The 21,956-nt window shown below is 38.6% G+C and overlaps 3 protein-coding genes and 1 pseudogene across 8 annotated transcripts in view; 2 read left to right on the top strand and 2 right to left on the bottom strand.

Annotated features, from left to right (window-relative positions):
- The first annotated feature begins 83 nt into the window (after positions 1–83).
- Positions 84–2,440, top strand: LOC120415525 (uncharacterized). The gene is made up of 3 exons (XM_039577083.2): positions 84–236; positions 591–1,891; positions 2,068–2,440. The coding sequence occupies exons 1-3, from the start codon at positions 173–175 to the stop codon at positions 2,311–2,313; spliced, it is 1,611 nt and encodes a 536-aa protein (XP_039433017.1). The 5' UTR covers positions 84–172; the 3' UTR covers positions 2,314–2,440.
- LOC120415528 (uncharacterized) lies at positions 2,318–4,067 on the bottom strand. The gene is made up of 2 exons (XM_039577085.2): positions 2,746–4,067; positions 2,318–2,689 (listed from the first exon to the last, which is right to left on the bottom strand). Exons 1-2 carry the CDS (start codon positions 3,901–3,903, stop codon positions 2,456–2,458), a joined length of 1,392 nt encoding a protein of 463 aa, XP_039433019.1. The 5' UTR covers positions 3,904–4,067; the 3' UTR covers positions 2,318–2,455.
- Positions 4,068–6,698: 2,631 nt separating this feature from the next.
- LOC120415519 (pre-mRNA-splicing factor ISY1 homolog) lies at positions 6,699–7,751 on the top strand (annotated as a pseudogene).
- A 3,481-nt stretch (positions 7,752–11,232) lies between these two features.
- The window catches only part of LOC120415578 (P protein), a 143,251-nt gene continuing 132,527 nt past the window's right edge, over positions 11,233–21,956 (bottom strand). For all 6 annotated transcript variants that reach the window (XM_039577161.2, XM_052709099.1, XM_039577163.1 and 3 more), the window contains 7 exons: positions 15,937–16,671; positions 15,550–15,879; positions 15,333–15,490; positions 15,079–15,268; positions 14,865–15,012; positions 14,711–14,804; positions 11,233–12,825 (listed from right to left, as the gene is read on the bottom strand). In XM_039577161.2, the coding sequence (XP_039433095.1) occupies positions 12,741–12,825; positions 14,711–14,804; positions 14,865–15,012; positions 15,079–15,268; positions 15,333–15,490; positions 15,550–15,879; positions 15,937–16,671 (1,740 nt within the window). In that variant the 3' untranslated portion in view covers positions 11,233–12,740. The remainder of the gene's footprint in view (positions 12,826–14,710; positions 14,805–14,864; positions 15,013–15,078; positions 15,269–15,332; positions 15,491–15,549; positions 15,880–15,936; positions 16,672–21,956) is intronic.

Here is a 21,956-nt window from a genome sequence, read left to right as displayed (position 1 = left end):
GAATGTTTTTAGCAATACTTTTTTTTTATAATATTATAATTAATTCACATTGATTTAAAACAAACATAATAAAACAATTTACTAAATACAAAAATGATGAATATCCAAGCTGATTATGGCACCACTGCTTGTTCATCAGTAACTGTTCATCGTCGCGTGTTTACAAACAACAATGTCGCTCGATTCGTTGCCGGCGGAAATTCTGCAGAAGATATTCGACTTCCTGCCCAGTAATGGTAACGTATTAAAGTTAATTTAAGCTTAGATGATTTAAGACACATTGTCGTTGATTTCAGGGTAATTTGTTTTTATAAAAAAGTTTTGTTATTATTCCATACAAATTTTCTATTATTTTTTTCTCAAGAGATCTAAGAGAGTCAGCTTCTAGCAACCTAAAAGTCATGGCTTCGAATCTCGAGGGCAAAAAATTCTAGGTACAAAAAATAGGCTCATTGTTTTCTACTACATGTCTCGTTGACAAAGTTCGAGTGGCCAAAAGTGATTAATTTCAAATAATCCCTAAATATCTAATTAAGTCAAATTTGATGAAATATTACTGTAGCGTTAAAAAACACTTTTAACACTTTCAGAACACCTCGAAAAGACCCGCATCAGCCGCCGCTGGAACCAGCTGGCCTTACGCGAAACCTACCTCATCCTGGCGTACGGAGATCAGCTGATTTCCGAGCGCCTCCTTCGAAGAACGACCCGCGGCTATTGCTGCTTCTCGGTGGAGTTCAGCGAGGGCTACGAACCCGTGCAGAGTCGGTTCGCGCTGTGCGCGCAAAGGTTCTTCCTCCGGAAGCTCATCCTGGACGGAATTCAGTCGTACGCGATGGGCCTGTTCGTGGCCGAGCACGCGTCTTGGGTGCGAAGTTTGGTCCAGCTGTCGGTTACGGTTTGGAACCAGATCGATTCGAGCGGAGTTGGGACGGTGCTGGAGCTGCCCCGGTTGCGGACGCTTTCGTGGACGTTTAACACGGAGGGCGGCAGTAAGAAGCTGCCGTCGTTCCGGATTAAAGCGCCGCTGTTGGAGGATGCATTTGTTGAGTGCGCGGAGGTGAGTTCTTCGCCATTGGTGTTTGAGGACACGAGAAACTTGAAGTCTTTGGGGGTGTTTGCCCCTGAAGTGCTGGGCAGTATGTGCCCGAATGGGTTGGAGTCTTTGGACTGCTTTCGAGTGTACAACTCGACCAATCCGTTTGCGTGGGATTACGCGCGGCTTGCGATGCCACGGCTGAAAACGTTGGAAATTTCCGGGTGCAAGTTGAACGACACATCACAGGCTTTCCTTGGAAACTTTCCGAACCTGGAAACGCTCATCGTTCAAACAGCAAATGAGAATCGAATCAACCTGAGCGTTTTGTCCCGATTGCTGCCCAAACTCAAGCAGTTACGACTGTTTGACGTCAAGTGGACGTACGACGCGGGACTCACGCTCTTTCCCAACCTGATGGTGCTGGACATCAACGACACCAAGCCGGAGGTGGAACACCACGAAGAACTCACGCTCAGTGCACCGCATTTGAAGACGGTGAAAGGAACCGGTTCCAATCTACACAGCTTCAAGCTGACCGACTACTCCACCGTCAAGCTGATGATTAGCTACGGGCCGTACATCAACTTTGTGCGGCCGAGGTTGTTCGCTTCGCTGATGGTTTTGTATTTGGACGTGCCGTGCGACAGGCAGGACTTGCTGGTTACGGAGTGCATTCACCAGTTTCCGAATCTCACCCGGCTGACGATCGTGCTGCACCACAAGAGTCAACCGGTGGGGCTTGGAGGTCACCTCATGGCGATCAGCTTCGTCCAGCTGCGCTATCTCCACTTGAGAAACTTCGATCTGGACTATCAGTTCCTGTGCGGCATCAACAAGTCCAGCAGCATACGGGTAAGTAGTACGCGGGACATTGACTTATTGGCTAGAGACTCTAAACCTTGGAAAACTGCTGCAGAATTGGTTCGACCATATCTCTCTATGAAAGACTTACCTGACAAGTGTGGCTGTAAAACAGAAAAGAAAACCCTTCCGATACCTTAGACTGACCGTAGCTCTCGTTCCGCTAGACGCTGATCCTGCAGGACGGCACGCTCACGCTGAAACCCCAGGACGTGATCTACTTCTCGGCGAATCTGCAGCATTTTTACATGCAAAACGTAAAAATGCCAAAGCACGTGGACGTATTTCCCACGACCAACCCCGCGACGGAGTTGATCCTGTCCCTTCCGGACGGGAACGTGTTCAGCACCACGGAGTGGCGCGAGGAAATCATCAAGAGTCGCGAGGACTACGTCAAAGAGCTGCTGTTTTAGCTAGTTACGATTTTATTTAATGTTTGCGCGAGTGTCTTTGCTTTATTCAATCAGTGCAGGAAGAAAAAACAACTTTGTGATTTGTTACATCAAGAGATTTTTAAGAAATTAAAAAATGCTAAACTTTGCTGGGACATCCTTTTCAAGATCCGAACTCCTTCGAGCTGAACACGTTGAAGTGATCGTTGCGCCACAGGTGCGTCCGCAGCTTGTCTACCACGACGACCGGCGGCTGGTTTGGGGCGAGCGCGACGGGGAACGTGTCCACGGCCATCGGCATCGAGACGCGCTTCACGCGAAAGTGCCTCAGGTGGGTCAGATCCGCTGGTGGGCCGGTGCAGTTGTGGAAGAAGTTGCACTCCTCGATGGTGAGGTTCTGGAAGGTTAAAAATTAGTTTATTTTTCGCATGAAGTTTAGTTTATCTGACCCACCTCTAAAATTTTAATTTGTGCCATTTCTTCAAAGAAGCTTATCGAGAGTACAAAGTTGTTCAAATACAGTGTCTTAACGTGCTTGAAGGTCGCCGCTTCCGGCACCGGGATAGCGCACTCTTTCGAAACCAGACGTATCGCCAGCTTCTCGACGTTTGGAAAGAAGTTGATCTCATCGAGGATTGCTTCGGCGTTGGCCGGTTCCCACGTGCTCAGCGTAAGCTCTCGCACCGTGGAGAAGCACGGATGGGGCGAAGAAATGCTATATCCGAACAGATCAAGCGACGAGATCTGCGTTTTCTGGCTTAACTTAAGGAAGTGAATCGTTTTCTTGGCTATTCGCAGTGACTCCAGCAGAGGGGCGTTGATCACGAGGTGAGGCTTGTCGAACTCGTACCAATCAATGTCCAGGTTGAGCTGCCTCAGTGCCGGAAAGTTCAGAACGCTTTCATCCAGACGAACGGTCAGTCGTACCAAGCTTAGCTTCGTCAGAAGACTGAGCGATTCCGCTAGCTTTCCCAACCCTACGGTATCATGCGACCGAATCGTCAGCTCTCTCAGATTCACACATCCAGCTATAGCTTCAACTAGCTCTCCTAGCGCTTCATCATTGTAATGCCAAGCAGCGTCCACGGTCAGTATCCGCAACTTGTCCAGCTGCCCAAGAACCCCTCCCCAAGGAACAGCAGTGTCAGACACGTTCAGCAGTCGAAGCTCACGAAGGTCAACCAGTCGTGACAGCGCTTCCGCCGGAAACGCTTCATCGTCACAGAGCTGCAAACTCAACACCTGAACCGTCCCAACCCACTCAAAGTACTTCTGAACAACCAGAGTGAACAACCGACTCGTGACCGACCCAAACCGGATCCGCTGCGCTCGAAACTTCTTCCTGCAAACATGCAGCACCTTCCGAGTCGCCTGATAGTGCCGCTCTTCCTTCAGCACCTCAATCGTGAAGCTCCTGTAATTCCTCTGCGATTTCTGCAGCGCCTCAAGATGTTCCCGCGAACCGGGACCATCGATCAGTACCGTAGCCCTCCGAGCGACCCGCAAGTTCCACGCCCTACAAACCACCGCCTTGTCCAGTTGCTCGCGGAACGGAAGACAATCGAAGATTCGGTCCCAGATCTCCGGCGGAAGCCGGTCACTGTCGGACATACCGACACACTAGCAATGACGAAGCTCAAATCCGTAAATGCATCGACAAATTCTCCGGTGGTGATTACTCACCGTTCACTATAATCGTCACTTCTATAGTATGAAAACGTAGGTTGTAAACAAACCACCTGACGACGCCACCCACTTCCGCGCAGGACGCTCCCTTTTCCCCTTTCGGTGTGTTGGGTGAACGTCGGCGTCGTGTTGTGAAATTGCACGGTGGGGTGGATGGTCAGCAAAAAATGGTTACTGTTTAACTTTTTTAATTAGAAAATTTAGTTTTTGATACCGCCTTAAGTCAGGGGTGTTGAAAAACACCCAAAAAGCTAAAACTGAAAATTTTGTTTATTAGACCTTTTTTTTTAAAAAAAAATCCAGATTTACACTTTTCTTATATAGAAATTTTAAAGATTTATTTCCTTAAAGTTTATTGCCTGAAATGCTTTCAACTTATCTTTAATATCAATATGCCTAAAACACAATCTCAGCGACGAAGTATTTATGGATTATTTTTTAAATTATCAGATTTTCATTCTTTCAGATCATCAAAAACGTACCTTGTTTTTTTCAAAGAAAACTGAAATAATTAGTTTTAAAACTAATACGGTCCAGAATCCATTATCCGAAGGCCTCAGAAAAATTGTCCATAAAAACTTAGGAGAAAAACTCTAGCAAAACAATGTAAAAGGACCGAAGCCGAAGTGTAAACAAAGAGTCTATCCTGCTCGTTTCTAACGTAAACATCAACTGGCGTGAGCAGGATAGACTCTTTGTTTACACTTCGGCTTCGGTCCTTTTGCATTGTTTTGCTTGAACTGATGAAAAATTCGCGCTTCGGCTGCCGATCCCTAAGATGCTATGGGGCGCGGGTTCGATTCCACCCTTCTATCGGATGGGGAAGTAAAACGTCGGCCCATTTGTTTTCTTATTTTTTATGGTTGGCACAAGTATGGCCCCTCACTTGCGCTAAATTGATTTATAATTTATAAATCCAACATGGCGACCAAAATGACGGTAATGAATTAATCCGGCTGAAACTTTTTTGGTGCTTTCGGTATGCCCAAAAAAGCCATTTTTTTTCATACAAATTTGGCTGCTGCCCATACAAAAATGAAAATTAAAAAATCCTTTGAAGGAATTTTTTGATCGATTTGGTGTCTTGGGCAAAGTTGTAGGTATGCACAGAAAAAAATATGTGAATTTCCATGTCATGTAAACAGTGTTTCACATGTAAACTTGGGAAATGTAAAATTAAAATCATATGTAAAATGCTGAATCAGATGTAATAAGCAATCATGTAAAATCTATTTGCATGTAATAATTACATTGATAAATATCATGTAATTGGAATTGATTTTCCCATTTATACACATATCTGAATCATGTAAATCCTTAAATAATGTAAAGTTATCCTATGTAAATTCGAATCATGTGTACATTTCCACTGCAGCTGCTGTTCATTGAGTGACAACTCATCGAATCAAAACAGTTCTGATGTGTTGTTGTTTGGAAGCGGTCGTTTTAAAATGGGTTTTATTGAATGTGCTTTCATTTATGCAACTATTTGCTTAAAGGAAGCTTAAGTTTCAGTACTTCGTCAGCATTCTGCGAAAATCTTCATCTAAATCAAAACAAACAGGTGTCGTCGGAAGTTGTTGTTGTTTTTTTTTTTCAAATACTGACGGAAGTGTTCTTTTAATTCGTCGCCAGGGAGCCAAGTATTGTAGTTTTAAATTATTGAAATCCAACACTTTTCGCTTAATGTTGTCGCTTAATGCGTTTTGTTCCCAGGTTGCCGATCGAAGATCATTTTCCGTTGCCGGAAGAGGGGGATCTTCCTGTTGGGCGGATTTAGTTTCTTGGCCGTCCTTCTTGATATTTCTCGTACCGGAAGTACGACATCCTCTGGATGTCGACTTCCTTAACCTAGTCGCCACGCTGTCTAGTAACACTTAAAAAAAACGGGTGAGTTCTTTTGTTTTCATATTTTGTAAGAACAAATCCAATCACTTTTTAAATATCGATATCGAAAGTCCCTTAGTTCCAGTGCAAACCGCCTTATGACACTTCCGCGACCCTTTCCGGTTCGGTACTGGTTTGCATAATGCTAATACTGCAGTCGGTATACGGGTTTTTAGTTTGAACAAAAGTTTTTAATTAATTTCTTCCTAAAACACATTACATTTAGTTGTAGGTTGCTGGTCCTTTTGTCAACATTTCACGCTAACTTTTCTCGGTTGATTGTACGTTCAAATGATTTGGGTGATTAATTCTTTAAAGAATATCAATAAGCCATGATCATTGGGCAGTTTTGGAGAAGAGTGTAAATGGTATAAAGTTGCAACGCATTTCGGCCAAAATTGTGCGGTAATAGTAGTTTATGCAACAAGTTGCAAAAAGAAGATTTTTTCAGCACGAGTTGTACATTTATCCAACGAGGTTTACCGAGTTGGATAAATACGACGAGTGCTGAAAAAATCAAGTTTTGCAACGAGTTGCTTACAACATTTTTTGCAATTTCGAAAAACGCGGAATTATATGTCAAACATTCATGTGTTGATTAAATTCATCGTTCAAAACAAAAAAATATTGAAAAATGTTACTTTTCAATACTAGTGTTGAAAAGTTCAACTTTTCAGCACCCATTTCAGTGCTGAAAAGTAGAACTTTTCAGCACTGTTATTGAAAGGTATTAATTTTCCATTCTGTTATTTTTGGTAGGGAAAAGTAGGCCGTTTCGGTTTTCCAGAAGGACAGGAAAAGTTGACAGTTTCACAGTGGAATTGCAAAAAATGTCATTTCGACCTCCTAATCCAATGCCCCATCCAAGTGACATTTAATTTTTTATGTCGTTCGCGTCTCCCGTCATCAAAACAAAGTTTAGATTTTCTGCATGTTTTAGTGCAAAAGTAGCGGTTTTAGAGGAGAAATGACCCGAAACGCGGAAAAGGCAATGACCACGCTAGTCCTGTGGCGTGCCGCCAACCAGTTCGGAACGGGCAAGAAGCAGAAGTGGCTGTTGGAAATCATCCGGGAGATTTCCAAGCACATCTGGACATCGCTTAGATTAGAACGCAGAGTGTTTCAGATTCGGGATTTGATCGACGAGATTAAAAGTTGCTGCGCAAGAAGCGCCACTAGAAGAATCCTATTTCTGACTTGGGTGGCCACACCGGCGGTATGGCCCGAAGATGTTCGACGTCGAGGGAATCGCGGGTGCAAGTTCTTTGGTGCGGCGAAGGATTTTCTCCCTGTGCTCTGACAGCGCCTTGGGTGCGGGAGCTGTTCGACAAGGAACCGCCGCCATCGCCGAAGACGACGTGGGCTGAGATGAAGGACATTGACGCGGATTATTACGGATATCGGGATAGAAGGCCGTGCGGCAAGCATTTCAACGGGTGGTTTATAAGTGAAAGCAGCAGCGGGTGGGACCGGACGAGGAGGACTGATAGCACGAAGATCGGCAAAGCAGAATAATCAGCTGTAAGACGATCCAATGGAACTGCTCGGGCCGAGATCAACAACAAAGGCAACAACGACGTCTACTAAGCTGGTGCAGCACAAATGGGCAGCTGGACACTCTGCCCCAAAAGCAGAACCTGTTCAAGGGCGATCGGGAGAACTTCAGACTGGAACCGGACAAGGTAAAATACTTTAAACTTTTTGTTTATAACAAGTTTTAATGGAAACGTTTTTTCACCGTAGAATGCTCCAACGAGGATGGAGACAGCAAAAAAAGGTCCGGATGCTCTCGGTTAGTCACCCGGATCGCGCGCGGGACTAAACCACCAAATATCAAATGGATACCAACGTTCGGCTCAGCAGTGTCAAAAAACTGCAAGACAAAAGGCTAGCCACGTCGTTCCGCAGGTCGGGAGGCAAACTCCACAAAGACACCAAAATCGGAACCGCTAGGTGAGTTCTAACGTGGATCAGTCAGGCTCACCTTCGACGAGAACAAAACCCGTAGCCCACAGGCGGACAAGACTAAGAAGCACACTGCACTAGAGACGAAAGTAAGTTCACCAGAAATACGGTCCAGTGATTCAGTGCTAACAAAAAAAACTTTCTCGCTTTTAGGAGTCCGTTTTTCTGCACCGCTGGAACCTTCTCAGATTTAGAGCACTAATCCAGCGGCAACTCTTCCAAGACGCGGTCACGTGGACGCGGTCTGTCGGCGGAAGATTGGACGTTTGTGGGGTTTGGTCGCTTGATCACCGGGAGGCAAGTCGGTCATGAACCGGCGTGGAATGTTGGTAGCGGCACTATGAGTGATAGTGAAAAGGCGGAGTGCATCCGAGTCTGAAGAAGGCGCAAGCACCGGTCGAAGAAGGTACGCGATCGAATCGAAAATTAGATCAACACGCACACACACACAACATAACCTGTAAGCAAAACGTATGTCTGTGCCAAACAAAGTTCTCTCGATGATCTTAATGTTTTGTATCGTTTTCTAATAAGAGAACTTTCTTTGAAAGAAAGATACCCTCAGGGTTATGCTAATATCCACTGAAACAGGCTCCGTTGTATCTAGAATCTGAAAACTGAATCAGATTTTGGATTCAGCGGAGCAAAAAAAATTGTTTTGCTTTGGTAAATTTCCATTAGTTTCATTGGAAAATTACACGATTTCGCAATATTTTAATTTCTAACATTTACAATGAAAATCATGTAAATTTCCGATGAATCTAATGTAAATATCCATCATTTATCATGATACCTTTTGGTACATGATAAATAATGTAAATCTACAGGAATATGTTTTTCTGTGTGGATAAGGACGACACTGAAAAAAATGGCACGGTAAAAAAATTGGTGATTTTTACTATTTTTTATTTTTTTATTTTTTGATTTGTTTTAGGGGACATCATATGCCAACTTTTCTGAAATTTCCAGAATGGGCAAAAAATCTTTGACCGAGTTATGATTTTTTTAATCAATACTGATTTTCTTGAAAAAAATCGAAATACTGGTGGCAACAAATTTTCAACTTCATTTTTCGATGCAGGTAAGTCGAATTTGAAATCGAAAAGTACTTTAGTGAAATTTTGATAAAGTGCACCGTTTGCAAGCTGTCGCCATTTTTAGGTAACTTTTTTTTTCAAAATAGTCGCAGGGATGGAATAATCGCGAAAAAATTAATTTTGCTTGCGAACTTTCTTCACCCGAGAAAGAGAGAGGAGGCAAATCACGCAAAAGAAAATCGCTCCCGAACTTCTCCAAGAAAATCAATCTACTGATGATTTTTTTTTTGAATTTCGTTGTCAGCACCACTCAAAAATATTTATTTCACATAGCCCATCTACACAGAAAAAAAAATCATGGTAATATTACATCTGGGAAGGGGTACATCTTTTATGTCAGAAAAAAGGTGTAATTTTACCTCTGGAAATGTGTAATTTCACCACTTTCCTGGTGTAATGTAACTTTTTAAATCTAAATTGAGGTAAAATTACATCATAAAAGAAATAATATTCAACCTTCCAAAATTACAGCTTCCAAATTTACATTATTTTTTTCTGTGTACAAAATGTGACAGGTCATTTTTCGACGTGTGACGTTACAAGTGTAGTAGTGAAAAAGATGTTCCGCCGAACAATCAAGACGATGATTTTTTTAGATTTTTTCTCTTAATGAACACACAGTGAAAAATAATGTAGCTGTAATTTTGGAAGGTTGAATATTACCTCTTAAACGATGTAATTTTACCTCAATTTAGACTGAAAAAGTGGCATTACACCAGAAAAGTGGTAAAATTACACCTTTTTTCTGACATAAAAGATGTACCTCTTCTCAGATGTAATATTACCATGATTTTTTTTTCTGTGCATCCATAGATTTTCTTTTGATGATGATTATTCCATCGCTGGTCGCAGTTATTCATTTTTTTTTAAATTAGTGCCCATTAGCGTGCCCAGAAAAAAATGATCCCCTGCTCCACAAGCAGAAAACGGTTTTGTGGGTTATTTTAAGCATCTGTGCAAATTTTGAGCGAAATTGGTTTAGATTTACTCATTGATACCCGTGCCTAAAGTTGGCGAAAAAAATGTTTTTCATATAAAAATGACTTTTTTAAAATTTCTAATAATTTTTCAGGGTCAAGTTTTACAGCTTTGATATGTTCTACAAAGTTGTAGAGCATTAAATTTCCATCTCACTTTTGGGAATATTTTGATCGAAGAAGCGCACCATGCAGACCAAACTGTAAGAAAATTGTGTTTTCCATACATTTTTTTTCGATTTTTCCCATAAAAACTTCACTTCCGAGGATCAATGACCGATGTTGACCGATTTTGCTCATATTTGGCTCAGAGTACTAAAATAGCTCAAGGAACGATATTTAGCTTGTGGAGCGAGGTTTTGAGATAAAGTCTCATATTCTGGGCACCCTAGTGCCCATGTTTGCCCACTTTTGAAAAAAATATTTTTGAATAGCTGAGAAAATTCACTATATTTTGCTTTTTTTGAACTTTGTCTTTACGATCCTTAGTTGCTGAGATACTGCCAGGAAAATTGATGTTTTCCAAGTCTCACCCAAACAACCCACTATTTCTAATGTCGATATCTCAACAACTAATGGTCGGTTTTTCAATATTATCGAAATTTTGATAAATTTTTAAAAGTGCCAAAAATTCAATATTACGCCCATTTGAAATGTTAGTTTTGGTATTAAAAACTTGAAAATATTGTTTTAGAAAAGATCGAACAATTTCACAAATGTTTCATATTTTAACATTGAAAATCGGACCATTAGTTGCTGAGATATTGACATTAGAAAATCAGGCTTGAAATTTAGTTTTTTTTGCTCCTCTCACTCCCTTTGACCTGGACCAGAGCCGATTGATTTTTTTTACTTAAAAAATGCTCCAAACCAACACAGATAGGTTTAGTGTTACAAAATAAATTCCAAAGGACTATTTCTCAGCCAGTTTTCCCGATTTTCCATGTCAAGATACGAAATTTAGAATTACATTTAGAATAAAGTGTAAATAATTTAATTCAAACACTGTTGGACAATACGTTTTTATCAACCCTCTAACGCCGATTGTTACTCCAGAGCACTACAAATTTTTGGTTTCAAAATTAAATTTCTCTTGAACCATGCGTTTTTTTAACCTGGTTCAACCTGCATTAGTTTATATAGAATATTAACTTATAACCAATAAGATTTCATCTAATTTGGTCGATCCCATTACGAATAATGTAGAAAAACGTAAAAATCTCGATTATGCTCTGGGCGGGAAAGGGTTAAGATTACAAATTAGGTTTAATTTTCAGTTTTGATTCTTTTATTAAGTTTTTTGTGATATTTGGCCAAATAAAACATCATTGAATATTTCTCAATTTTATTATCTTTCTGTTTGCATTGATTCAAATATAAATTCTCTCTATTTCATCACCTTCGCTCTCTCGCTTGTTCTCTCCAGCAACCTTTTGAACTACCACAACAACATTCGTTATTTTGTGTTATTTCTCTCTCTAACGATTTTACTCTCTCTTCACCTCGCTTAGCTCCGCGTTCCGCCTGCCTCTCTCGCGCCTTCCAGTGAATCCTCTCCCGAAAATTTGCACCGTACAGATGTATTAGTAGAGGGAGAGGCGGCGTACCGAAATTGTAATCGTACGCGTAGCGGAAGCTATTTTTTTTTCTAAAATGTAACCAACATTCCTCTACAGTTTGAGAATTTTGCGTTCGAACCTAATTTAGAGCACTTATTTTTTGGCTAAACAATTTTTCAACACAAGTCGACTCAACTGCCTGTAACTGAGTGTTTTGTGTGTGTGTTTTTTTTCCACGAGAGAGAGTCTACGACTAAGAATAGTTAAATAACGCTAACGTTTGCTCTCAGCTAGGTTTCTCTTTTTTGTTTTAGTATTAGTGATGTTCTCTGGATAGTTTTTAGTTATCGTCCTCGTTTTGCACGATGATTCGTTCTAGTTTAGCTGACTTTTCTGTACGTGTGTGTGCTGCAAACGGGTTCGCTTAACAATTAATTTGAATTCTAAAAAATAAATTCCTCTTCTAAATCTTTATAACGTGTCTCTTTTGCTAGTCACATCGTTCGATTGTTTTAGACATGCTCATTTTTGTTTGTTTGTAGTTTCACTCTCTCTTTCTATAAACTGAAGCTGTGGAATGTCGCATGTTGCTTATAAATAAGATGGTTCTTACAACTTGTTTTTTTTTATTCTCTTTGTCTAACTTACTAGTTTACTTTTAGCTATTTTGAACTAACTAAATAAAAAAAACGTTGACAGCGGACAGCTTGGTTTTACTAATTTCAACACTTTTATTTTATTTTTGTAAATATACAATACAAAACAGAAGATAAACAAAGTTCGATAACGATAAGGATTACTTGTAACATACTGCATGCAATGAGTAAGGAGTAAAAGACAACAAAACAGTGAAAATCAGAGAATGGGACAGGTTGACGAAGGTTGGCGATGAGAAGTTACGGTCCTGTGTTCAAGGTGTTTCTGGCTGGGTTGGGAGACAAAACCGTGTCCTGTTTTTGCTTCTGATATTCAAGGATTTTCCTTTTTAGCTTAGCTGTTTAAACCTACACGGTTCACACGGGCTTAAATTACCTTTCTTTTAACATTTTTTTTTTAACTTCAATTGACCAATGATTCCACTCTGTGCTTTTTGAGAGTAGGGGCGTGTTCTAAAGCTACGTTACTCAGCTACAGCTCTCTGATCGGGACTTCGGAAGGATATCACATCATTTGTTCATTCACACGTGGAGGGTCGTCCGGGGTCGACCTGTCCTCTTTGCTTTCTTTCAAATATGGCAGCGCACGATTTAGCAGCGGCACGGGCAGCAACCGCATGATCAATGCCAGGCGAAGAGCACGTGGGCGAACATCAGATAGACAGTGGACACGATAATACTGCCGACCATCACTGGGAAACCGACCCTGGAAGTTGGGAAGAAATGTTTGTTATTTACTGTCTACTAAATATAAATAAGAATTAACATAAAAATATCACTAATAAAACTATTCAAAACCTTTTGTTTCCATATTGACATACATTTCAATATATAATAAAAGCTAAATTTTAGATATTCCAGAAAGAGATTCTTACAATTACAAAAAGCAACAAAAAAGAAACATGTACTGAGAATAAAAAGAAATTAGTCATAATCGCCATAACGAAGCTACCTTCAGTGCACGCACAATAAGGTGGAACGAACGAAACCGAACTCAACACTCAGGCAGGGCAGCTGCTCGAAGCCACATAGTCCTTCTCTCTTTCTCTCTTTCTCTTTCTTGTCTGTGTGGTGCTGCGTGGTGACAGCAATCATTTGAACGCAGTGAACGCAGTTTGGATGGAAGGACAATGGAACGTGCTCTGCGCGAATGCATTGCTGATGACGAGAGTCAAATAACGTTGTTAGTGTGACAAAAGCAGAATGTCAAAGTCAGGTTGACTTATTGAAGGCGACGAAGCGCTCAGTAACATCGCAAAAGTAACATTTTCGAACTTTACGAACTTAACGCGGCTGAAGAGGCACAAAACGTAAAGTAGTGTTTGACGTTTTTTTTTGCGCGGTGCTTGTTTGCAATAATTTTTGATGAAAATCTGAATAATTTGGATAGAAACGTCTAAATAAATTTGTATTTCATATAATCATATTGAAAACTCAGAGTAACCGATCTAAAATTAGAAAGTCTGAATTTGTTTTTTGTTCAGACGAATTTTAAATTTTACGGCAAAAATTTAGTGTCGCATTTTTTTTTAATTTCATTAATTCAACAAATAAAAATAAAAACAAGGATTTAGAATTCTAAAATTTAAAGCTAGGAGAATAATTGAAACATTAAATATAATTCACCTAATATTTAAAAATTCTGAAATGTATGAAACAAAAAATAAAACATACAAAATTCAAAAATTTCAAATTTAGAATTTAAGCATGAAAAACTTAAAAAATCCAAAATTCTAGATTTCTAAAATTTTAAAACTTGCGGCATCAATATGTAATTCCAAAAATTAAATAAAAAGAAATAGAAAAACATAACAAATTTGATTTTATGATTTTGAAATTCTATAACCCAAAAATTCATTTAATTAAAATAACCAGAAATAAAAAAGGGATTCAGAATTCCCAAGATTTATAAATTTTCAAAATTAAAAAAATCGAAAATGTAAAAATTTCGAAATTTTAAAAAATAATTCTTTAAATTGACAAAAATCTACATGATTGTACGCAGCTTAGTCAAAATTTTACTTCGGACAATAAAATCATGAAATTTTTACTCTCGTTTTCATCAAAATTTGAGTCTCTAACCAAAAGTAAGATGATTGTGTATTCAGAATGCTAAAATGGTGGCATTAGGATACTGCAACATTTTATTTTTTATGTATTAGGCAACCTGCAGGTTAAATTCAACTAATGTGGGATCGCTAAATTTCACTTCAAACATAAAAATTAGATTTTTTTCAAGGATTCGATTCACCGATGTTTCTAATTGAATCCTTGTATGCTTAGTAAAAATCAGCTTTTTTATAAATTTTGGATTTTTAAATTTTTGTGTACATTAGAGTTTTTAAATATTCTTTTTATAAGTTTTTTTTCCAAATCAAACAATAAATTAATTTTGAAATAGCATATAGTTTTTGTAAAAAGTATTTTTTTTTAATTATTGCTTGTGAAAAATTTTAGTCCAGGTGTCCATTTTGAATGTAAATGAGTTTTTAAAAATCTTTTCTAAATCATGGAAACTCAATGTTGCATTTGTTTATGCGAAAAAAATGTCAAGAAATTGATCAATCATTGATCAAACTCTTTGTACTTACTTGAAATATTCTATAAAGGTAAACCTATAGCCGTGCTGCTCAGCAACACCGGCGCAGACTACGTTGGCGGAGGCACCAATCAGTGTACCGTTGCCTGAAATAGAGAATAAAAATTAGATGCAAACACTCCAAGAATCCAATTGTTAACACCGACCTCCTAAACAAGCTCCTAGGGCGAGCGCCCACACCAGCGGCTTCAGCGGCAGGTTGAGCGCCTCGTTCTCGGCCAGACCGATCGCGATCTTGACCATCATCGTGGTCAGCGGGATATTGTCAACAAAGGCGGATGCGAATGCAGATACCTGGGGAGAGAATTAGAAGGACTTGATTTAGTACAAGGTTTCTCGGATTAGGGTGATTCCTCCTACCCAGAGAATGAGTAATATGGCAACAGCTAAACGAGATTCCTCCGATACGGATAAAATAACATTCTCGGTCTGCTTTCCGATCCACTCGATCAGGCCGAGCTCGGCGAGGGCTTCCATCAGGATGAATAAGGCAGCGAAGAACAGCAGGGTCGACCACTCGACGCGGGCGATCACCGATTCGATATCTTCCCTGCAAATTGTTCAAAAAAGGCGTTAAGTAAAGCTTTGGGTTATGATCAGCGAGGTAAGCCTACCTGTCGGCTAGGATCAGCAGCAGTATCGCTCCGAGCAGGGCAGTCCAGCCGAGCGACAGCTTCTGTATATCCGGAGCCGAGTGCAGGAAGAAGAAGGTGATCACGAACACGAGCGTGACGGCCGACTTGACCAGCAGCGCGTAGTTCCTGATGGGGTACTGTTGGAGGGAGTTGGTTAGATCAGAATCGTCTTATAGAAATGACGGATAGTCCCTACCTTGCTCTTCAGCTCATCCAGCGTGGCCTTGTAGCTCTCGACCGGTACGGACCCGCTGACCAGCTTTTTCTTGAGCGAGCGCGACAACCGGTTCACCTTCTTGAGCAGCGTCTCGCGCACCAGATCTTCGTCCTTGGAGTAGGAGGAGAGCGATGCGGCGGCACGCTGCCACACGGCAATTTCGTGACGGATCTCCTGCACGTCCTGGGGCTCGGTGAACCGCAGGTCGTTGATCGTCTTGAACTTCATGCGCAGCTGGAAGTACGTCGTCACCATGACGATCGCGATCGGGATGGCCATGTGCAGGGTGAAGGTCGCGAAGTTGACACCCTAAAAACAGAAGTATTAGCTCTGAAGATTCTGCAGATGGTTAACCAGAGGACTCACATTCTTGGAGATGTAGCTGTTGGAGGCGATGATGACATTCGGCGGATCGCCGACCGGTGTCAGTGTGCCTCCGACGTTCGAGTAGATAACCATCGACATCAACACCGGCACCGGATTTAACTCCATCACCTCGCACAGTCGTATAGTAACCGGTGTCATAAGCAGCACCGTAGTGACGTTGTCCAGGAACGACGACAGCACCGCCGTAAACACACACAAACAGTTGATCAGTGACCACACCTTGCCGTTCGTCACCTGGTACGCGTACACGGCCAAAAAGTCAAAGATGCCCGTCTCCGACAGGATCGCCACCATGATCATCATTCCGAACAGCAGCAGCAGCGTCTCCACGTCAATCCACGAGATCAACTTCGGCATACTGGGCCTCTCGTTCATCGCCGCCAGGACACCGATCGCGAGCGTGGACGCGATGATCGCCGCAAACGTACGATTTACTATCTCCCAGATGATCAGTACGTACAGACCGAGCAGCACGACCGCCGCGTACATGACGCCCGTTTCCTTGTCGATCGGTGTCGGGTCGTACGTGAACCGTACAGGCACGTCCGTGTCCGCGTTCGAGCTGAGCCGGACGCGGATGACCGCCTTGCCGGCCGTCACCTTGCGGTGGTTCGCAGTGCCGATGTCGAACGTGTGTTTGCGGGAGATCTCGTCGAGCTGGTCGAGCCCGGAGACGTCCATCGGGATCGGGACCAGCCAGGCGTCCGTTACGTTCTGCAACGAGGAAGTCATGGTGAATTATTCATCTACAATCTTCAATCTCTGTTTTGTGTTTTCTTGAATTTCATATTTGCTTTTCATTTATTTTTTTTAAACATGTTTAGACCCGATTCCGGCTCCAAATAAAATTTGTATGGCATATTTTATGTCATATTAAGACCATTGCAAATTTCATTTTATGTTTTTGTCCTTCAAAATATAAAAAAAATGAGAGGAATTTTTATTGTAAAGTTGATATATTCATTGAAAAAAACATGTAAATTCTACACTATTTTCATCCCGATTTTTAAAACAAATAGGCGAAAAGTATCACAAAATGCTTTATACATCATTACAGTTATGCTACTATCGAAAATTGCAAAATATCAATGAATTTACGAAAACTTTTTTTTTTTCAAAAAATGTTTTTTCAGTCGTTCCATAATTTAAAATATTAAAAAGTCTATATTTGGTTATAAACGCATAAATAACAGGGTGACCACTGAAATCCCATTTTCGAAATCCCGACTTTTTTAAAAGCTCAAATTATAGCCATTTCTAATCTAAAATAAAAAAATGATTTAAAAATAAACTCTTTACAAAAAGTGAATATCAACAATCTAAAAGAAAAATATAAATGGATCTAAAAAATCCAAACTATTTATTGAAAGTTTTAGAAAAAAAAGCAGAACTTTACTACAAATTTCTAAGAAAACATTTGGGTTTTGATTCAAATAAGAAACATTAGTTATTGAAAAATAACCGAAAGCTTAACAGTTTATTTCTATAATTGGCAAACGTAGAGTTTTTGATTTTTTTTAAATAACTCAATTTGAAATTTGATTTTTAATTTTATTTTAAATCAATGAACGTTTGAATGATGCTCATGATTACTGTTCTTATTCTTTCGAAAAAATAAAAAAAAATCTAGAAATTCGTTAAAAAATATGTTTTCACCAAGTGTAAATTTTGATGTTGAAATTTTGAATCAATGTTGATTTGTCTTGTTGTGAGTATTTAGCTGCTTTATTTTATTTTTCAAATTAATTATTTATGTTTTTTTGCAATTTCAATATTTTTTGAACCGTAAAACATACTAACAACGATTGGATTTAATTCCATATGTTAGTTTATCCGATAGCTGAAAATCAGGCTTTATCCACAGTAATTTATTTATACTTACAAAAACGCTCAATCCAAAAAATTGGGAAAATATATTTGAAATTACATTGTATTACATAATTTGAATATTTACCACAAAAAACCATTGCCAACCTGTATGAATTTATGATTTTTTGTCAAAAAGTCGGGAATTCTGAGCATACTTGTTTGAAAATTATTTTTTAACTCTTGAATAATTTTGTAATATTTTGTACAATTTTCAAATTGAATTCACTCATTTCTGCTTTAGTAACTTACTTTAAATTTAAGGTTCTTTTCACTATTTCAATATATTTGAGTATGGAAAAGCTGTTGAGTATGGAAAAGCTGACCTTCAAAATCTTTATGAATATTGGAGTCTTTGACACAGATTTTCATAATATTTTTTATGAATCAAATGATCGCTATTATTTTTTGTTCATAAAACCAGAGGTAAATTTAATGAAAAACTAATATAAAAATAGAATTATGATTCTATTTCATTTTGTCACACAATTGAATATTTGAAACAGGATTCGAACTTGAGTTTGGCAATGGTTTTTTTTTGGGTAAATATTTGTAATTGTTTAACTAAATTCATTAAGTATTTTAAAATATGTTATTTTTCCAAATGTTGCCCTTGAACTTTTTTTTGTGAGTATGGGTAAATTACCTACCATAGATAAAGCTTGATTTTCAGTTTTCGGAAAACTTAAATATCGAATAAAATCCAAAATTGAAAAAAAATTTACGTTTTGAAAACATAAAGAAAATATTGAAATTGCAAAAAAAATAATCCAAGAAATTTTGAGTTATTGCAAAATTCTTTTAAAAATTGTCTTTTCAAACATTTTGCTTAAAATAAGTGGGAAAACATAAAATCATATCAAACTGAATTTTCATTGAAAAAAAGAACAGACCAATATCAAAAATTACAAAATTAAAAAGGGAACTTGGCAAAAACATTTTCTTTTATGAATTCCGAAACTTGTTTTTTAAATCCTTTGAATGAATAATAACAGCAATTATGTTTTAATCAGTCTTAAACAAAAATATCAAAAACTATACGTTTGTCAATTTAGAAAATACCATGGAAGTTATAAGTATTTTTGAACTTTCGATTATTTTTTCATAGACTAATTGTTTGTGTTTCTACTCTGAATCATAATAATGAAATTACATTTTTGAAGTTTTCTTTACATACATTTGCATTTTTTTTAAATTCATAGAGATTTTTTTTCGGTGGTTAATATTGACTTTTCTTATAGAAAGTTTTTTGTTTGAAAAGTCGGGAATTTGAAAATGGAATTTTAGTGGTCACCCTGAATTTATAAAATATTGTCCATACTAACAACGATTGGATTTTATTCGATATGTTAGTTTTCCGATAACTGAAAATCAGGCTTTATCCATAGTAATTTATTTATACTTACAAAAACGCTCAATCCAAAAAATTGGGAAAATATATTTGAAATTACATTGTATTAAATAATTTGAATATTTACCACAAAAAAACCATTGCCAACCTCAAGCTGGAAACTCTTTTCTAATAATCAATAAATGTAACAAAATGAACAGAATCATAATATTACGCTGACCATAGTCGTCAAAATTAGGCTCAATTTTTATTTTAGTTTTTTTAACTTTGTTACTGTTTTTAGTTAAATGTGGTTTGATAAACTAAAATAATTTTTTTTTAATATTGTAATGAAAATCTATGTCAAATGCACCCAATATTTATTCGGATTTTTACTGTCTTAAATAACCTTTTCATTCTCATGAATATAGAAATAGTGAAAGGGACCTGAAATTTAACCCTTTGAGACCTGATGGGTCATTATGGGTTATGTCGCAAATATCAGAATAATGTGAACTAGCCTATAATTTTCGCAAGATAAAATAATCATTTTCCCATCATTAACTATATAAATATTTTTTGAAAATTCAGTCCTGAAAGGGTAAAGTAAGTCACTAAATTAGAATGTTGTTGGTTATTTTGATTAACGTGATTTTAACCCAGAAAAGTTTTAACAAGTTTAACACGTTATGTTTTATCACTCATTTCTTTAAATAGGGTTGTGAGATCTTCAATGGTTGGACTCGTTGGAAAGGTCTTTCAAATACCTTTCTAAAATTATAAAACATGCCGGATTTTCTTTCAAAAACAATCCTGCGAACTTTAGTCAAAATCGTTTTGTTAGCATAACTTTTGAAGTCTTAACATCATGATTTAAAGATAGCTATTCTCATATACCGTAAAACGGGGTGACTTTGATAGCCGGGGTGACTTTGATAGGTTTGAGATTTTTCCGCAAAATGAAGAATACAAATTAACCCTCTACAACCTAACCCTGCCTCTAGACGGGCTTCAATCTAAAAAATTTCAGGGTTGGGAGTTAAACTTGTTTTATGTGACTTAGCCAGTGTTTTTAAAAATGTCATTTTTTTAGGGGTCAACTTTGGCTGTGTTTTTTACTGAATCTATGACATTTCCCCGAAACCCACATTCCCGAAGAGACATTTCCCCGAATGCCACATCTCCGAAAAGACACTTTCCCGAAATGTCATTTACCCGAAAATCATTTCCCCGAGCGACCCATTTCCCCGAACGGCTACATCCCCGAATGGCGACTTCCCCTAAAAACCATTTTCCCGAAAGGCCACTTCCCCTAATTTTCCACATCCCTGAAAATCATTTTCCCGAATGACCATAATCCCGAACGGCCATTTTCCCGCGCTCGGTTCTGGACAACGGCCATACCCGCCTGACCGGGTTTGGGGAAGTAGCGATCAATAAAGTATCATGTCCACAATAGAGCTTTATGACGTTTCGCGTACGCACACTAGTGCACCATTTGATTTTGCTGGCAGACAAAATTTAACCTCACTTAATTTTTGTGTACGTACACGCAATACAAACGAACGTTGATTACTCTATTGAACGTTCAAACAATTCCGAGCTTCACTTGAATTTTGAATATTCAAATGGATGTAAGTGCGACAACTGGCCAAAGGGATTTCAGGTCAGAACGTGTTTGACACACGTTCAGGCCCGACTACCGCAAAAATTTGTAATTGTTACTCGGGACCTTGGCAACCAAAATCAGCTGTCGAGCTTAAGTATAGCCCCTAAACTACTTTAAAGTGATTTAGTTATTTTAAATCTAAAATGGCGGTGATGAAATATTCAAAAAATGCTTTTTGTAATTCAATAATCAACTATTTAGATTTGATTAAAAGTGTTGGTCGCAGAACTCGAATTGGACGTAAAAAAATAAAAAATAATTGTTCAAAGCCTTCATCCAGCCAAAATTGATAAAGACAAATTAGTTCAGTTAAACAAAATCTAGAACAAACTGAATCCTGCGCATCGAGTCGTCGCATGAAGCTATCGTTGCTGTTCTATCCTTACCACGTAGATACCGTTTTGGAAAATTGTCCTTTGCTGAAAATGGCCGCTACAAAAAAAATCTTTTTTTATGGAACGTGGATGATCTCAATACCCCGCACTCTTGAAGTGTGGTTTATTAATGGCCTTCTACGGTAATTTGTTTTTTTTTTAATCTTACAAAACACGTAGGAGAATTAAATATTAACGTCATACTTTTATTAAAAAAATCCCTAAATAACAATTTAGTTTATATGTAGGTCATCATTCGGAAAAAATGATATTTTGGTGAAGTAACCATTCGGGTATATGTAAATTCGGGAAAACGGCAGTTCGGTAAAATGGCCATTCAGGTAAATGACATTCGGGGATATGGAATTTTCGGGAAAATGATTTTCGGGGATGTGGAATTTTCGGGAAAATGATTTTCGGGGATGTGGAATTTTCGGGAAAATGATTTTCGGGGAAGTGGCACTTTCGGGGAAATGATTTTCGGGGATGTGGAATTTTTGGGGAAATTATTTTCGGGGATATGGGATTCGGGAAAGTGGGATTCGGGGATAAGGGATAAAACCCTACACATTTTTTCGCAATTTAAATGATGATGGTGCCATTCTATAGCAGAAAATGTGAAAAACATGTAAAAAATTGAAAAAATGACTGTAAAAACGTGAAAAAATTAGAAAGGCAAAATGTAATTATATTAGATGGTAGAATAGGCCAAATACTACCAAAAACAAACATAAACTAAACAAGATAAATGCAAATTAAA

This window comes from Culex pipiens, chromosome 2 (genome assembly GCF_016801865.2).
Source record: "Culex pipiens pallens isolate TS chromosome 2, TS_CPP_V2, whole genome shotgun sequence".
NCBI lineage: Eukaryota > Metazoa > Arthropoda > Insecta > Diptera > Culicidae > Culex > Culex pipiens.
Note: the sequence above shows the minus strand (reverse complement) of the source record. Positions and strands in the feature narration are given on the sequence as shown.

Bases quoted from the DNA above. Each gene is read 5' to 3' on its own strand.
- LOC120415528 (XM_039577085.2), bottom strand. From the start codon at position 3,903: ATGTCCGACAGTGACCGGCTTCCGCCGGAGATCTGGGACCGAATCTTC. The intron at 2,690-2,745 runs GTGGGTCAGATA...TTAACCTTCCAG, and splicing joins CACAAATTAAAATTTTAGAG to AACCTCACCATCGAGGAGTG.
- LOC120415525 (XM_039577083.2), top strand. From the start codon at position 173: ATGTCGCTCGATTCGTTGCCGGCGGAAATTCTGCAGAAGATATTCGAC. The intron at 237-590 runs GTAACGTATTAA...TAACACTTTCAG, and splicing joins CGACTTCCTGCCCAGTAATG to AACACCTCGAAAAGACCCGC. The intron at 1,892-2,067 runs GTAAGTAGTACG...TCGTTCCGCTAG, and splicing joins ACAAGTCCAGCAGCATACGG to ACGCTGATCCTGCAGGACGG.